This window comes from Tachyglossus aculeatus, chromosome X1 (genome assembly GCF_015852505.1).
Source record: "Tachyglossus aculeatus isolate mTacAcu1 chromosome X1, mTacAcu1.pri, whole genome shotgun sequence".
Classification (NCBI taxonomy): Eukaryota; Metazoa; Chordata; class Mammalia; order Monotremata; family Tachyglossidae; genus Tachyglossus; species Tachyglossus aculeatus.
Genome location: NC_052101.1, coordinates 55,826,878 through 55,842,613, shown reverse-complemented (window position 1 = coordinate 55,842,613; position 15,736 = coordinate 55,826,878). Strand labels below are relative to the sequence as shown.

General features: G+C 44.1%; 1 protein-coding gene across 6 annotated transcripts in view; it reads left to right on the top strand.

Moving 5' to 3' along the window:
* The window catches only part of SLC6A6 (solute carrier family 6 member 6), a 196,371-nt gene that overhangs the window by 109,340 nt on the left and 71,295 nt on the right, over window positions 1–15,736 (top strand). Inside the window, exon 3 of one of the 6 annotated variants that reach the window (XM_038772383.1) lies at window positions 5,760–5,825. The exons of the other annotated variants lie outside the window; for them this stretch is intronic. Within the exon in view, the coding sequence (XP_038628311.1) occupies window positions 5,807–5,825 (19 nt within the window). The 5' untranslated portion in view covers window positions 5,760–5,806. The remainder of the gene's footprint in view (window positions 1–5,759; window positions 5,826–15,736) is intronic. 6 annotated transcript variants of the gene reach the window in all.

The following is a 15,736-nucleotide window of genomic DNA, read 5'->3' as shown; positions in this document are numbered from 1 at the left end:
GGGAAAAATGCAGAAATGAAAACTGCAACTCTACAAAATTTTCCAAACCTCCACATTATTCTGTGTCTGGAAACCCACACAAAACTGCTTATTGTAAAGGGGAAGTTTACCAAAATCCCTTAAGGGCCAGAAAATAAATGCCCTCCAAACCAAAACAGAATCATACCATTTAAATTATGCTTATATGCCCACCCATGGCTCTCAGGTCATCCCCGTTGGAGTGTAAGCTCCTTGTGGGCCAGGAATTTGTCACTTCTTTGTTTCGTATTCTGTTTCCCAAATGGACACTCAATAAATAGTAATACTACTATGTGGAGAGGTTTGGATTTCATATTTCCGGAGGCCATCTAAAATTCTGGATGTCAGTATGAAACCTCTCTGACAGCCTCTTTTGTTCCCAAAGGAGTAATGTGATTTTTCAGTTTGCCTCAACTATCTCCTTGTGAAGACATATGATCTTAAGAATAATCCAATTATTTCCTGGGCTGCAAAGAAACCTGTTATTTCAGAGAAAAGTCACAGGAGAGAGAGGTAGACAGAGACAGAGACAGACCCAGGGAGGACCATTTTCACTGCACCACTCAATGGAAAGGGCTAGAAAGGGAATCTGTGATATAGATATCTTTTTCAAAAATAACTTTCATGGCAGTATAGTCTCACAGAACGTTTGACTGAGTCAGGGCACTGGGGCTCTCACCCTGCTTCACTTCAGACACCTGTGTGACAGTGAGGCCCTGCTCTATGCCTCAGCTTTTCCTTCTGTAAAAATCAGGATTATAATCCCAATTGTCCCTCCCAGAGGTGGGAATGGGAGAGAGAGTGTGGGAGGCAGAGGATGTCTCTCTCTTCCCCTCTTTTCTCTACACTCTAAAGCATGGCAGCCTTCTGCCCAATCAATCAATGGTATTCATTGAGCACCTACTGTGTGCAGAGTGCACTGTTCTAAGCGCTTAGCACAGTACAGTAGAGTTGGTAGATCAGATCCCTGGCCCTCTAAACACCACCCCAGGGGGATAGCCCTAGAAGGGGTTGTGGCTGGCAAGGGATCTCTCTGGTTTTCTTCAGGCTGTGCTAGCCGCTCTCTCTGTTCCCTCAAGCAGCTAAACTGCACCACCAGGAGTATGGTTTGGGTGACCTCCAGCTGATGGTCCCATTGCCTTGAAGAATCAAAGAAAGGGACAGAGGCAGGAGACTCTTTACCCCTCTAGGTCTCCACGGGGTGTGTTGTTTCTCCAAAGGGAGAATCAGGCTACCTAAAACCTGCTCCTATCAAATTCACAGGGCTGTCATTAGAATAAATGTGAAATTGCTCTGAGCTCATCAAAGTTGAAAGGCCATATGTAACTGTAGGGAATTTTTCTTCTCTCTATTGCTTTGTGGGTATCTAGCTATTTAATGCAACTACTGCAAAGCAACATCATGAAATACAACTACCTCTACAAATTACAGCCTAATGTTTGTACCAGCAGACTGTGACCCTAAGGAGGCAACTTTTGAAGGTCTAATACTGACTGTTAGTCTTGCAAATTAGCTGACCTGGCTTTGGGTAAATCACTTCAATTTGGTATCTCAGTTTCCCACTCAGCCAAACAGCATTAACCTTGAGACAACTGTTTGAGGCAAGCAATCCAATTCCTAAAGCCTGCTTTCCTCTGGAACTGACCTCTGGCACTTATGCCTTAGCAGCTGCCCAGAATTAACTTGCCAGGACTTGGGTCAATTTTATGAATTGACACTCCAGACAGATACACCCAACAAATCCGCTAAACCCACCTCATGATTTTTCAGAAACTATCTTTTAAGGTCTGTGAAACTCTGGAAAAAAAACAGAATAATGTTATTATGGTGGTTTTGCAATCCCGCAATAACACTAAATCCCCATAGACTCACTAGTAAAAACCAGCAAGCTACTGTATGTCCCTGGGCTTCTCAGCCCCAAATAAGGCCCACAGAAAGAACTATATCTAAGATCTCTGAGTTGACAGAAGAAAGGTTATTGGTAAATAATTTGTTCATTCCTTGAGTGCAGTGAGGACGGCAGTGGTGCCAAGCTGAGACATACTTCTGATTAAGAAATCTCTTGGAATCAGCCTGGACTTTGGTGTGCTTTGGTGTGCTTCACTACCTTTATGAATGCATTCCAAGGATAGAGAGGTCAACTGAGAATACACAAAAATGTCAATAAATCAAGATTATAGTTTTGGAAATAAGGGGCTGGGGATTAAGAGGAATGAAAAGAGGAATGGTGGTAGAAGAAGGGTCAAGTTCTTAGCTTGTTAACGGGACAGAGGTTAAGCCAGGGTTGGTGCTCCTGTGGGGCTCAGTCCTGGCATCTCATTTAGAGAGGGTGGAGGGGTGAGGTGGGATGGAGAAAGGGATGCCTTCATCCTATAGAGGAGGGATTCAGATTGGAGTAGAACAAAGGGAAGCCAATGGTGTTTTGGATGGAAATTATCATCAGGGTGGTTAACTGGTACTTCCCTTCATATTATTTCAGCAGTACAGTGTTGAGGAACATCACTGAGACAAAATAATTGTCTCCCATGGGGTGGAGGAACCACTGGGCTTCTCAGAGAGATGTTTTTTTCAACCTAAGACATTCCTACTTACCTAAAAAAAAAAGAAGCATGCTGTTGAGACATAAGGCAAGAACACTTAGGAAAATTCCATTCAGAGGAAATTCAAACTGAGACTCCTTTATGCACATAAATTGTAGTGAAATCGCTGGAAAGAGTTTGGCAACAGCAGCACTGGTCCATCCCACTTGTTAATAAGGGCAGTGTTTAAACCCAAATCATTTCACAGTTTTGGCCATGACACGTCTTTGGAACTTCCCTCTCCTCTTTTTGGCTCCAGTGATGCCCCAAGAGCCAAAAGGTTACTCAATCCTGTATGTGTGAATGCAGGCTTCTAGCTTTAGCTTCCCTCTTCTTCTCCCCCTTCACCCCCCTTTTTCTTTCCTGAGTCAAGCTGTGTGTATGAGAAGTCACACCTCCCCGCACAATGCCGAATAAGGAAGGGTGCAACTGATTGGCCCCTCTTGCCCTGCTGTAGAGAACAGTAACGTCCACAAGGGGGAAGTGCTCGCAGAAGCTTGCACTGTGACACCTTTAAGCCAGTTAACAACTTCAAGTTCAGTCTGTCGGCTTGAAGGACCACATGCCCAGTTTCCTTACTGCTGAACCGTTGGCATTTACCTCACGTTCGGTCCATGATGGTCTTGAGGAAACCCAGAGAGAGTCTTCTACCTCATTCCTTGGGATGGCCCCATAGAAAGTGGAGTGTTAAAAGAAGTGTGGGGCTATCTCTAAGACAGACTGAACATAGGCAATTCCCACATTTTACTTTCATTAAGGAAAAGGGCTCTGGCAAATTTGTTTTGACTTTTTTTTGAGGGCAAGAGGACTCCCATGCCTCTTTCTTTCGGCAGGGTCTCTGATTCTCACTCTCCTTCCTATAAGGGCCTGTGTTCTTCCATTTTGAAGTAGGTTCTGTTCACTTCCCTGGCCCAAATGCTCTCATCCTTCTCCCTAAAGTAGGATTATATCTTTTATTTTCCCGGGGTGGTAAGGTGGTATGGTGTATGTGTTGGGATGGGCGGGTGGGGGAGGATTCAATTCACCCTGTTTACAGTGGCTATCTAGGAAACAAGGTGGGGAAGGGATATTTCAAATAAAAGTAAACTGAGTTATAACTATGGGACTAGCAAGTAATAAAACACAAATAAACAGAACAGGGTGTTGCTCTATTGAGGTCATAAGACATATTGTAAAATGCAACAAAGTTCATTTTTTCATATCAGTTGCCTCATAGATTGTGTCTGAACTTTTATAGGATAAAAGGTCAGATCCTCTTCCTCTCTCACTTTATGGAACTTCATTCTACACACTTGAAAAATGTGCATAACACACTTGATAAGTTACAGTTATTCATTTTCTAGAAATGGTTTCAGCATTTTTCTTAGTCATATGTGGTATTTCCCATAGCAATACAAGATGGCAGAGATCTAGCTCATTATGGAGTCTGTGTGAGAGACCCCTAGCTTAACAACTAGGCTGTCGAACTCGGGCTCACTAACTGTTTAGAATCGACAATAATGACAAAAAATATCATCACACATTTGCTCCCTAGTTTTGGGTGAGCTTTACATTTTTGGAGGGTTTTTTTTGTTCTTTGTTTTTTAAATCCTGCACCAATGAAAGACTATTTAAAAGCATTTCTTTCCTTGCCTTGTTAAGGCAGGTGCTGTAGGAATGGGTCCTCTCCTAATGTCTCTGACTTTGGGACCAGGTACCCCCAAAAGATAAAACACATATGATGGTGGGGGTCATTTTTTTCCTCACCAGCTTCCATAGTGACCAGCCACAAAGCTGGTCAAATTTCATCCCAGGTCGTAAATTGTTCCTGCATTGTCATAACTGATTTAATTCATCCTGTTTCCATCCCACTTTAACCCATTTTATCAATCATTTATGGGGTGGTGACAAATTTTCCCTCAGTGGAAATAAAGAGCCCATGGAGAAAATTCAGAATTTTGTGGTTGTTTATTGTATTTATATTTTTAAATAGTGTCCTCCTCCATCCTGTGCCAGCTGGAACTGATCTCAGCAAGTGCCTGGAGGTCAGGAGTGTGGGAGTTGAAGAATTGCAAATCATCTGTTAGTCTTTGCTTCACCCAGCCACCGCTTCCCTCTCCTCCATTACATGGGAAGGAGCCACAGTTACAGTGGCCTTAGCTGCATATCCCTATACATTCTGGGGTTTCTAGAGCCTGGAGGGAAAGGCAACTTGAATTACTGAACTCAGATTCAGGGGAGAGATGCGGGGAAATCCTGGAACGATAGTGAAGCTGCAGGAGTCCATTCTGCAGTTGTAGCAGTCCTGAATTCCCCAAGCATCTATCCCTTCAGCCCAAAGTCCAGTAGTGTCCATGAGAATTTAAGGATTTTTCCATTGTTGTAAGAGCCTGCCACCCAGCGCTTAGAACAGTGCCTTACACATAGTAAGCGCTTAATTAATGCCATCATTATTATTATTGTTATTATTCCCTCCACTCCCTGCTTCCTCAAGGGGCAGAGAATCCCTCAATCCTGCCCTTGGGGAACCCACTGGGTCTCAAGGCTGGGGACCAGGAGCAGAGGCTCCTTGAGCTATAATAGCAAACTCCAAAGCTAAAATGTCTTCCTCTTCCCTCCTATAGCCCTCCACCCTAAATCAGAGTTTAGAGAGCACAGTGACATCATTTCCTCCCTAAGGCAGCTGGGGAAAACAAGTAGATCCCCACCTGAAACTCACTATTTTTAAACCATGGCCATAGTAGCCACAGCCCTTTATCTTATAGTAGGAGTAAGTGATAGTATTTATTAAGTGCTTACTGTGTGCAGCGCACTATAATGAATGCTGGGTAAGAATACGCAGGTAGGAAGGTACACGAAGAACACGATCCCTGTCCTTCAAGGGGTGTACGATCTAAGACTCTAAGAGCGAGAGATGGGAATGGAGACAGACACAACAGGAGTGATGAAACAATAAAATGCTAAAACAAGTATAAAACACATGAGCAAATAGACAAAATAAAAACAAAAATCGACAGGGTGCTGTGACTGCAAGAGAAGCAAGGAGTGCTCCCTCGCATTTCTATCCGCACCCAAATCAGCTGCCAGGTCCTATGAGATTTAAGATGGTCATAGATAAATATTTACCTCTGGAGGCTTTTGGCACGCGTTACTGACTTTAAAGCAGAATTTTTCTTCTCCTAGACTGGGTGCCTTTCAAGCTCAGTTTTGCAGTCAAAGACGGGACTAACATGACCTCACTCTACCCAGGTTTGTAAGAGGAGCAGTTTTTCTAGATTGTTGTTTAGCTGGGGGTTCCACTTTCTATGGTGTTATTTATGCAGAATAATTAGAAACGGTTGTTAAGTACCTGCACTGTGCTGGGCACAGGGGGCCGGCCTGGGCCATCCCGACCCAGAGATGCTCCACCCAACTTATGGGACTGGAAGGGCCATGAGGGAGCCTGGAATGAGTGGAGGAATGAGGAAGCAGCATGGCCTAGTGGAAAGACCTTGGGCCTGGGGAGTTAGAGAACCTGGGTTCTAATCCTGGCTCTGCCACTTGTCTGCTGTTTGACCTTGAGCAAGGCACTTAACTTCTCTGTGCCTCAGTTTCCTCACCTATTAAATGGAGATGAAGACTGTGAGCCCCATGTGGGACAGGGGCTGTTTCCAACTTAATTATCTTATATCCACCCCAGTGCTTAGTACAGTGCCCGGCACATAGTGAGTGCTTTGCAAAGACCATACTTATTATTTTTATTATGTACACTTCTGGCCTGGCTGTGGGTATGAGCTCAAAAGCAGTAAGTACCCCTGCTCCGTAGACATACACACGTGCTCACACTTACATGAGTACATATACACATATGTATCCAATTGGCACAAATCCACAAACATAGGATGGTCGGGGGAAGACCTCTCAAACTGGAAGTGTCGCCAGGGAAGCCCACCATCAGCTGTGGGCATCCTATCAAGATCGGGCAGAGTTGCCCCCCACCAGATTTGGTAAGGGGCATTACAAGGGTCTTTCTGGACTTTGCAAAGCCCCATCCTGCATCACCTGGGCACATGCCTGGGTGCAAGTGCTTAGTAAATGCTTAACAAACACCATAAAATAGTGGGTCTTCTCTGTTACTAGCCAGCATTCATTCAATCGTATTTATTGAGCACTTACTGTGTGCAGAGCACTGTACTAAGCACTTAGCACTAAGCAAAATGCAGACCAAAGGTGGCACTCTAAGAGGTAAGAGCAGCTGAAAGCCACCTCTAAACCCTAAGCTCCTTCTGGGCAGGGAACGTGTCTACCAATTCTGCTGCATTGTACTCTCCCAACACTCTTAATACAGTGATCCACACACAGTAAGTGCTCAATAAATACCATTGATTGTTTTGGAGCGGCCTGCAGATTCAGGTCAGACCTGGTGTTTGGTACTATTCAAAATGTGTAAGAGACAAGGACCCAGGCAGAGCTGGCTCTAAGGTGGGGTGGAGCTTGGGTTGGAGACCAGGATAGGATATGTGTATATGCACAGGAGGAGGAGGAGGAGGGGTACTCACAGCTAGGTGGAAACTGCGGTGGGGAAACTTATGACTGCAGTGGCAACCAGGAGTGCCACGGTTTGCCTAGGGCCAGCTCCGACTGTTACCAGTTTCACACAATGACAGGCTGGTCAGAGCTAACTCTGCCCAAAACATGGGGCTTTACTTTCCACTGGATTTGGGGGGATTTCCTTGCTTGCCCACCTCTCTTGTATTAACCTTAGACACAGAACAAATTAAAACCTAGGCTCCTTAATGGCCAATCTAACCTCCTCGTCTTTAGATCGCTCCATGTTCTGCTTCATCAGCTGAATTCTCTCTATCCTTGTGGACATGGAAGACTACTTACCCTCTCTTACACTCCTTATGAACCTTCCCCTGATCCCTAGAGCCTCCCCCCTCCCATAATTATGCCCCTCTCAAGGCACTGGGAAAGGGGCTGTGCCTCAGTGCAGTATGCCCAGCCCTACTGAGTTCAAGAGTGGGGCTAGGAAACATGCAGTTGCCTAACTTTCTCGATTCAAGCTCACTTTCACTTTGGCCCAGGGATTCTAAGAAGGCACAACTTTCTTACCGAGAAGCAGCGTGTCTTGGTGGAAAGAGCACGGGCTTGGGAGTCAGAGGTTGTGGGTTTCAATCCCGGCTCTGCCACTTATCAGCTGTGTGACTTTGGGCAAGTCACATAACTTCTCTGTGCATAACCTGTGCATAACATAACCTCATCTGTAAAATGGGGATTAAGACTGTGAGCCCCATGTGGGACAACCTGATTATGTTGTATCTACCCCAACACTTAGAACAGTGCTTGGTACATAGTAAGCACTTAACACATACCATTATCATTATTATTATTATTATTATTATTATTATGTCAATTTTCAAAGGTCAGTGAGCCTCCCGGGGGACAGGGGGAAGGACCAGGACCTTGTCTAATTGCCACCTGAGTATTCTCTCCCAGCACTTACAATAGTGTATGGTGCACATAGTAGGTGCTTAAAAAATACCATAATTATTATCTGCACACTAACACTCGATGAATACTAATACTACCAGACAACAGACTAGAAACTTAGAGGCTGTGGATGAAAGCGAGCTTGCCTTGAGAAAGGTAAGTCATTTAACTTAATGGTGTCTCTGTTTCCTTATCTGTAAAATGGAGCTAGCAAGACATTCTACCTCACCTGGGTATTGTGAGGAATGACATACAAATCATTGTTCAGGAGGAGGAATTGACTTTTAACATTAACTTTTGAAATGAAATACATCATCCCGAGGTACTGCAGGAAATGGTGGATTTGCATATACCCAAATAGGATCAATAAAAAGCTCTTATCCAATTTTTGTAGCTGATTTTCATGAGGGGAAAGAACAGCAGCGAATGTTTATTTTCTGCTGCATTTCATTTTCCAATCACCTTTGTTAGGCTTGGGGTTGCATTTATGAAAGGGGATACTGATAGAAAAGATATGTGAGTTGCCCAAATTGACCCAGGACTTTTCTGCTTGAAAAATATCACAATTGTTTTCCCCCCACCTACCCTTTTTACTTAGCCAGGTATTTTAGGATCATCTAGGATAGATCCTGGCCTGTTCGCAGAGAGGGAAAAAGGTGTACACACACAAAAATGTGACTTTCTGTGGATCACTGAGTGAAACAATGATGATCAGGACTTGACTCCATGAGCTTGCTAGAATCACTAGCTTGTCCTTGGTTTTCTGACTTGTTACCTCCCTAGCACCCTGACTAAGGTGTTGGTTAGGCTAGGAAGTTGTAAAGTGTCAGTCAATCCAGCTAGACACCAAATCAGTGGTGCAGGAGAGAGGCACTGAGACTATTGAGGAGCCTTAGTCTAGGAACTTTTTTCTTATTTAATTTGTATTGGAAGCAGAAAAATCCTAGAGAATATTCCAATTGCTCCTCTCAAGGAACTTCCATTCTAAAACAGGACAAGGTAGGGACTGGGCAGAGAATTATAGACCCACACAGAAAGGAGAGTACGTAATGAGGAATGAAAGGAGGAAGAACTGGAGAGGGAGAGTAATGGGTCTTTAGCCTTCTTTCTGATTGAAAGAAATGAGAATTGAAAGAATTGAAAGAAAGCAGCCATCAACCCTCACCCTCTTGCTTCAATGTATGCAGCTGCATTTACTTAACTCTGCTGCAGTTCTTCTATGGCAGCTCCTGATCTGAGTCAAGTCCTCTGAGTCAGCCTGGCCTACCCCTGCAGGTTGCCTTAGGGGCATAGCAAACGTTGGCACCTCTTACCCACACCACCCAAAGGGATTAGTCTAGTACTATTCCATGCTGTGCCTGCTATGTTACTCTGCATGCTCCCAAACTGCCAAAGAAACCTTCTCACTTGTACTCAATTGACTTGTGAACAAATCATGTGATTGGTATGGTTGTGTCCTCCCCCCCTCCCCCTCCCCTCCCCTCCTCTCTCTTTCTCTTTCTCCCTCTCCCTCTCCCTCTCCCTTTCCCTTTCCCTTTCCCTTTCCCTTTCCCTTTCCCTTTCTCCCTCCCTCCCTCCCTCCCTCCCTCCCTCCCTCCCTCCCGACTCCCTCCATGTCTCAATCTCTTTTTCTCTCTCCCTTTCTCAGCCCCCAACCCCCTTCTCTGATTTTGCAATCCAAAATAAAACAAACGGTGAAAACAGAGAGCCAAGGGTTTCAGACTGCTACTTTATCAGTTTCTGCTTTTCATATGTTTCAGACACTTCCTGGTCTTTCTTCAGTTTGCATATCAGTAACCACTCTAGGTTTTCATTTCCTGCAGATATTTAAGGCTTCTCTCTAGTTCTTCAGCTTTACACGCTTTTAAAAATAAAGTCAACCAGTAGCCTCTTGTTTACGAGAAAAGCTTTTCTTTGCTAGAAAATGAATATGCTATAGTACTCAGAGCAGTGATTCTTATCTCACTCCCCTACCTTAGGGATTCTTACTACAGTAGTGCCACTGTTTAACAACTGGCTTCTAATGCATCATCTTTTCTCTGAGCCTCCATGTAAAACATCTCTTGCAAATTTAAACTCAAGTAAATTCTGATCCAGTGATTATTGTGGGTTTCTTGGACTAATTTTGCAGTAGAAAGTTTTCTCTGCTAGTAAGGCAATTATTCAGGTAATTCAAGCTTAAAACCTTTTGCCTAAAATAGCCACATAATTGAGGCAGAAGTATTTGCTGCAATTAATATTGAGGATTTAAAGGCTTTTGATTTACCTCTTCATCTTCTGTCTTGCAGACAGCCATTACTTATAACACATGAACCAAAATGCAATTTATTCATTCATTCATTCATTCGCATTTAGTGAGCACTTACTGTGTGCAGAGCACTGTACTAAGCACTTGGGAAGTACAAGTTGGCAACATATACAGACGGTCCCTACCCAACAGCAGGCTCACAGTCTAGAAGGGGGAGACAGGCAACAAAACAAAACATATTAACAAAATAAAATAAATAGAATAGTAAATATGTACAAGTAAAATAAATAGAGTAATAAATCTGTACAAACATATATACAGGTGCTGTGGGGAGGGGAAGGAGGTAGGACGGGGATGGGGAGGGGGAGAGGAATGGGGGGGGCTCAGTCTGGGAAGGCCTCCTGGAGGAGGTGAGCTCTCAGTAGGGCTTTGAAGAGAGGAAGAGAGCTAGCTTGGTGGATGTGTGAAGGGAGGGCATTCCATGCCAGGGGGAGGATGAGGGCCAGGGGTCGACGGCGGGACAGGTGAGAACGAGGCACCGTGAGGAGGTTAGCAGCAGAGGAGTGGAGGGGGCGGGCTGGGCTGTAGAAGGAAAGAAGGGAGGTGAGGTAGGAGGGGGCGAGGTGATGGAGAGCCTTGAAGCCGAGAGTGAGGAATTTTTGCCTGATGTGTAGGTTGATTGGCAGCCACTGGAGATTTTTGAGGCGGGGAGTAACATGCCCAGAGCATTTCTGCACAAAGATGATCCGGGCAGCAGCGTGAAGTACAGATTGAAGTGGGGAGAGACAGGAGGATGGGAGATCAGTGAGGAGGCTGATGCAGTAATCCAGTCGGGATAGGATGAGAGATTGAATCAGTAGGGTAGCGGTTTGGATGGAGAGGAAAGGGTGGATCTTGGCGATGTTGTGGAGGTGAGAGCGGCAGGTTTTGGTGATGGATTGGATGTGAGGGGTGAACGAGAGAGCAGAGTCGAGGATGACACCAAGGTTGCGGGCTTGTGAGATGGGAAAGATGGTAATGCCGTCAACAGTGATGGGAAAGTCAGGGAGAGGGCAGGGTTTGGGAGGGAAGATAAGGATTTATTAATGTTATCCTGTTGTACTATTATGGGAGAGACAGTAAACACTCCAAAGCAAAGTTATTGATTTGAGGGTTCCAGTTCAGTTTTGTTTGTAAATCTGTTACCTTGAGTTTCATTTCATACCCAAGAGAAGAGCCTTATGTGTAAGACTCTATTGAAAGTTTATCTTCGTGTTTGAAGGAACAAATTAATATTTATCAGCAACCTGTAAAATATTTCCCCTTGAGTTGCCTTACTGAAAGATGGAACAAATCTTTGAGAAGCAGCATGGCCTAGAGGAAAGAACACAGGCTTGGAAGTTAGAGGACCTGGGTTCTAATCCCAGCTCTGCCACTTTTCTGCCGTGTGACCATAGACAAGTCACTGAACTTCTCTGTGCCCAGTTACCGCATCTGTAAAATGGGGATTACAACCTCCTCTCTTCCTTCCTCCAATTTAGACTTTGAGCCCTATGTGGGACAGTGACTGTATCCAGCCTGATTTTCTTGTATCTACCGGAGTGCTTAGAACAGTACTTGACACCTAGTAAGTGCTTAAGAAATACCATTAGAAAAAAAGAATGGTAGGGTTAAATTAAATTTGTTGAGAAAAGAAAAGCCCTCAAGGCTGGGTGAGAGTGGGATTAGGGAGGAAGTAGCTTTTGGCCTGAGCCTTTTACCACCATTCTCCCTGTCTCACAAGGCGAAACCTTGGCACTATCCTCAACTCATCACTTTCATTCAACCTTCATATTCACCCTGTCACCAAATCCTGTCCATTCTACCTTCTCAGCATCGCTAGATCTGCCCCCTGCTCTCCATCCAAACTGCTCCCAGGCTGATCCAAGCACTAAGCATATTGCCTGCAACAGCCTCCTTGCCAACCTCCCTACCTCAGCCCATACTTTGCTGCACAGACCATTTTTCTAAAAAGTCACTCAGTTCATGACTCCCCACTCTTCAAGAACCTCCAGTGATTGCCCATCCACCTCCACATCAAACAGAAACTCCTTACCGTTGACTTTAAAGCACTCAATTGGCTCTCCCCCTCCTACCTTACCTACTACTACCATACACTCTGTTTCTCTAACACCAACCTTCTCACTGTACCTCGATCTCATCTTGTTTGCTGCCGACCCCTTGCCCACATCCTCCCTTGGGCCTAGAACTCCCTCTCACTTCATCTTTGACAGAGCACCACTCTCCCCACCTTCCAAACCTACTAAAAGCACATTTCCTCCAAGAGGCCCTCCCTGATTTAGCCCCCTCTTCTGCACTGCCTATGCACCTGAGTCTGTTCCCCTTAAGCACTTTGATATTCATCCCTTCCCCAGCCCCACAGCACTTGTGTACATATCCATCTGTAGTTTATTTTAATGTCTGCCTCTCCATCTAGTCTGTAAGCTTCTTGTGCCCGGGGATCATCTACACCTACCCTTTAGTATTGTGCTGTTTTGAAGCACTTAGTACAATGCTCTGCACACAGTAGGTTCTCAACACACACCATTGATTGATTGATTGATTGCTTAGTGTAAATAAGTGGCCAGTCTCAATTTGGGGCTTGCTACCCAGTTGAATTTAAAGCATAACCCCAAAAGGAGAGGGCTCCATCTCATCGTTGCATGATTACCTTCCCACTATTTTCCCCAACATTGCCACTTCAGCATCACCCAAGCACTTGGGTATTAAGCTTCCCACCCTGCCAACCAGTAGCACATGTGTGTACATGTGTACATATGTAAATATCCTTATACTCTATTGCCTTCCCCTAGCTATAATTTATTTTAGTGTCTGCCTCCTCCATTTAAAAATCCTTGAAGAAAAGGAGCATGTCTACTCTGTTGTACTCTCCACAGTAAGCACTCAATAAATACTATTGATTGATTGATGGACGATCTGCAGCTATTTATACAGCTCAGCCCAAGTCCGAAGAAGTTTCCACAAAACAGACATATCCAATAAACTAAACACATAGCCAAGAACACCATCAGTGAATAATGTACGTACCATCATAAGGATTCACAGTCTTTATAACCTTTCTTCCTTTTGGAGGGTTGGGTGATATTTTTCTTGAGAAAAGATCTCTGTTGCCTCTATGAGGTAAGAAATTTCAGCAGACATCTTCAGAGGTGAAAGAGATTCAGATTTATTACATTAGTATTATGAATTCATTGTTTTCAGCAGTATAGGAACAAAAAAAATCCCCATAGCTAGATCCATTTTATAGCACAGTGGGATATTTGAGGGTGGGAAGAAATAAGTAAAGTGTTGAGATTACAAGTGTACAGGTATAAAATAAGAATGGAGAAAGTAGGCCAAAGCTGTTCTCACTAATACATACCTGGTTTGTAACTAGGACTCTTCCTATTTTAAGTTTAAGGTCATTTGAAGGTATTTTAAAAACACAGTGTTCATGGACTTTTACTCTACTCTGTTTTTTCCTTCTGAATCCCCTTAAATAGTAATTCCCTCAAATGGGCTCAATCCAAGGTATTGTCTTCCCTCTGCTCCTAAGAACCCCAGCCTCTTCCAGGATGCACGACTCTTTTCTTTAGAGGAAGGCTGCAGGGCTGTTTGCAGTGAAGTGGTTGGGGGGATTATAAAAAGCAGAACTAGGGCCAGATCAGTCCACTGTGTCCATCCTGATGATCTTGTATCTGCCTCAGTGCTTAGTACAGTGCCTGGCTCATAGTAAGCACTTAACAAAATACTACATGGGCAAGGCAATGCAAAACAAGGAGGGAATTTCAAAAAATATCTTGTTAGAAGGAACTGATTGGAAAGGTCAGGAAAGAGGAGGAATAGTGGGGTTTTTTTTGCCAAGCTTGGGGACAACTGTGTCTGGGTTTACCCAGCACCAGCAAGGTAGAGAAGTCCAGATCTGTGGGTGAACAAACCACAACCATTCCCCCCACCCCCAAATTATTTTATCTGGCCTCCTGAGGAAATCTCCAAGGGTTATTCTGAGTCATTATGTTACGGTACCATAATGACCTGAAATTTAGTAAATTACTGCTTTCAGGGCATTAGCGGTTACTTTAGTTAATTCAGCTATTCCCAGGAGGAGGCTACTGCACTGGGAGAATCTGGCTCATTATTTATCTTTGTGGCCCTTGATGATCAGCTAAACTTTGAAGTGGTCTTCTCACCAAAGACACTGCCCATTTATGTTTCAGAAAGCCCATTCAGATATTGCAGAGGGGTTGGGGAAGAGGGGAGTGAGACATGGGGAGAAAAAATACTTTTCCTGTTTCAACCACTGTCTCCACCACTTCACCAAAGAAGTGTAGCTCTACCCACTTTACTTGGCTTTTTTAATGGTACTTGTTAAGTGCTTACTATGTTCCAGGTACTGTACTGGGGTAGATACAAGACAATTTGGTTAGACGCAGTCCCTGTCCCACATGGGGGTCACAGTTTAAATAGGAGGGAGTAGAATTTACTCCCCATTTTACCGATGAGGAAACCGATGCACAGAGAAGTTAAGTGACTCGTCCAAGGTCACACAGCAGACAAGTGGTGGAGTTGGGATTAGAGCCCAGGTCTTCTGACTCTCGGGCTCTAGCTCTTTTCACTAGGCCGTGTTACTTGTGTAAACTTTCTGGAAAGGCAATGTCCATTTTACCTCAACCTTCTGGAAATTCTGTGGCGATCTAGAGCTAATGCTAGATTGCTGTAAAGAAGGGCTCAGGTTACACCGAATTCTCTGATTACACTCAGTTATCAATCAATCAATTAATCATATTTATTGAGCATGTACTAAGTGTTTGGGAAAGTACAGTGTAACAGCATTGGTAGACATGTTCCCTGCCCACAACAAGCTTGCAATCTAGAGGGGGAGACAGGCATTAATAAAAGTAAATATAGTTTTTCTGTAGTTCATGGCTTCTGTTCCTAACAAACTCCACTTGGAAGAAAACTCAAATTACAGTATGTGCGCCTTGACTGGTATCACACACATATGCATAACTGTTTCTTCTGAAATCGTATGATGCTCTACCCAGTTTGTGGTACATAATTGGAATAATATTCTCTAATTTCCTAACAGTGTTCTCTCCGAAGCAGGTAGCAAAAAGACCTATTATGGTGACTATTGCATTAGCCTCCTTGTCTGTCTCCCAGCCTCTGGCCTCTCTGCCCTCCAAACTATATTGTATAGTGCTGCACTTATCATCAGTTATCTTCTCAAAACCCTCCACTAACTCCTGTGTCTCTCCAATCATGAAGCTGATTGTGAGGAGATTTCATTTGCTGTGGAGTCTCTTCACAATAGGCTTCATACAAGGCTCTCCAAAATGTAGCACCAACTTCCCTATCTATTCTCTACATCCAGTATTGCCTGCTCTGTCTTCATTCTTCTGGAGTCAACATTCTAGTTGTA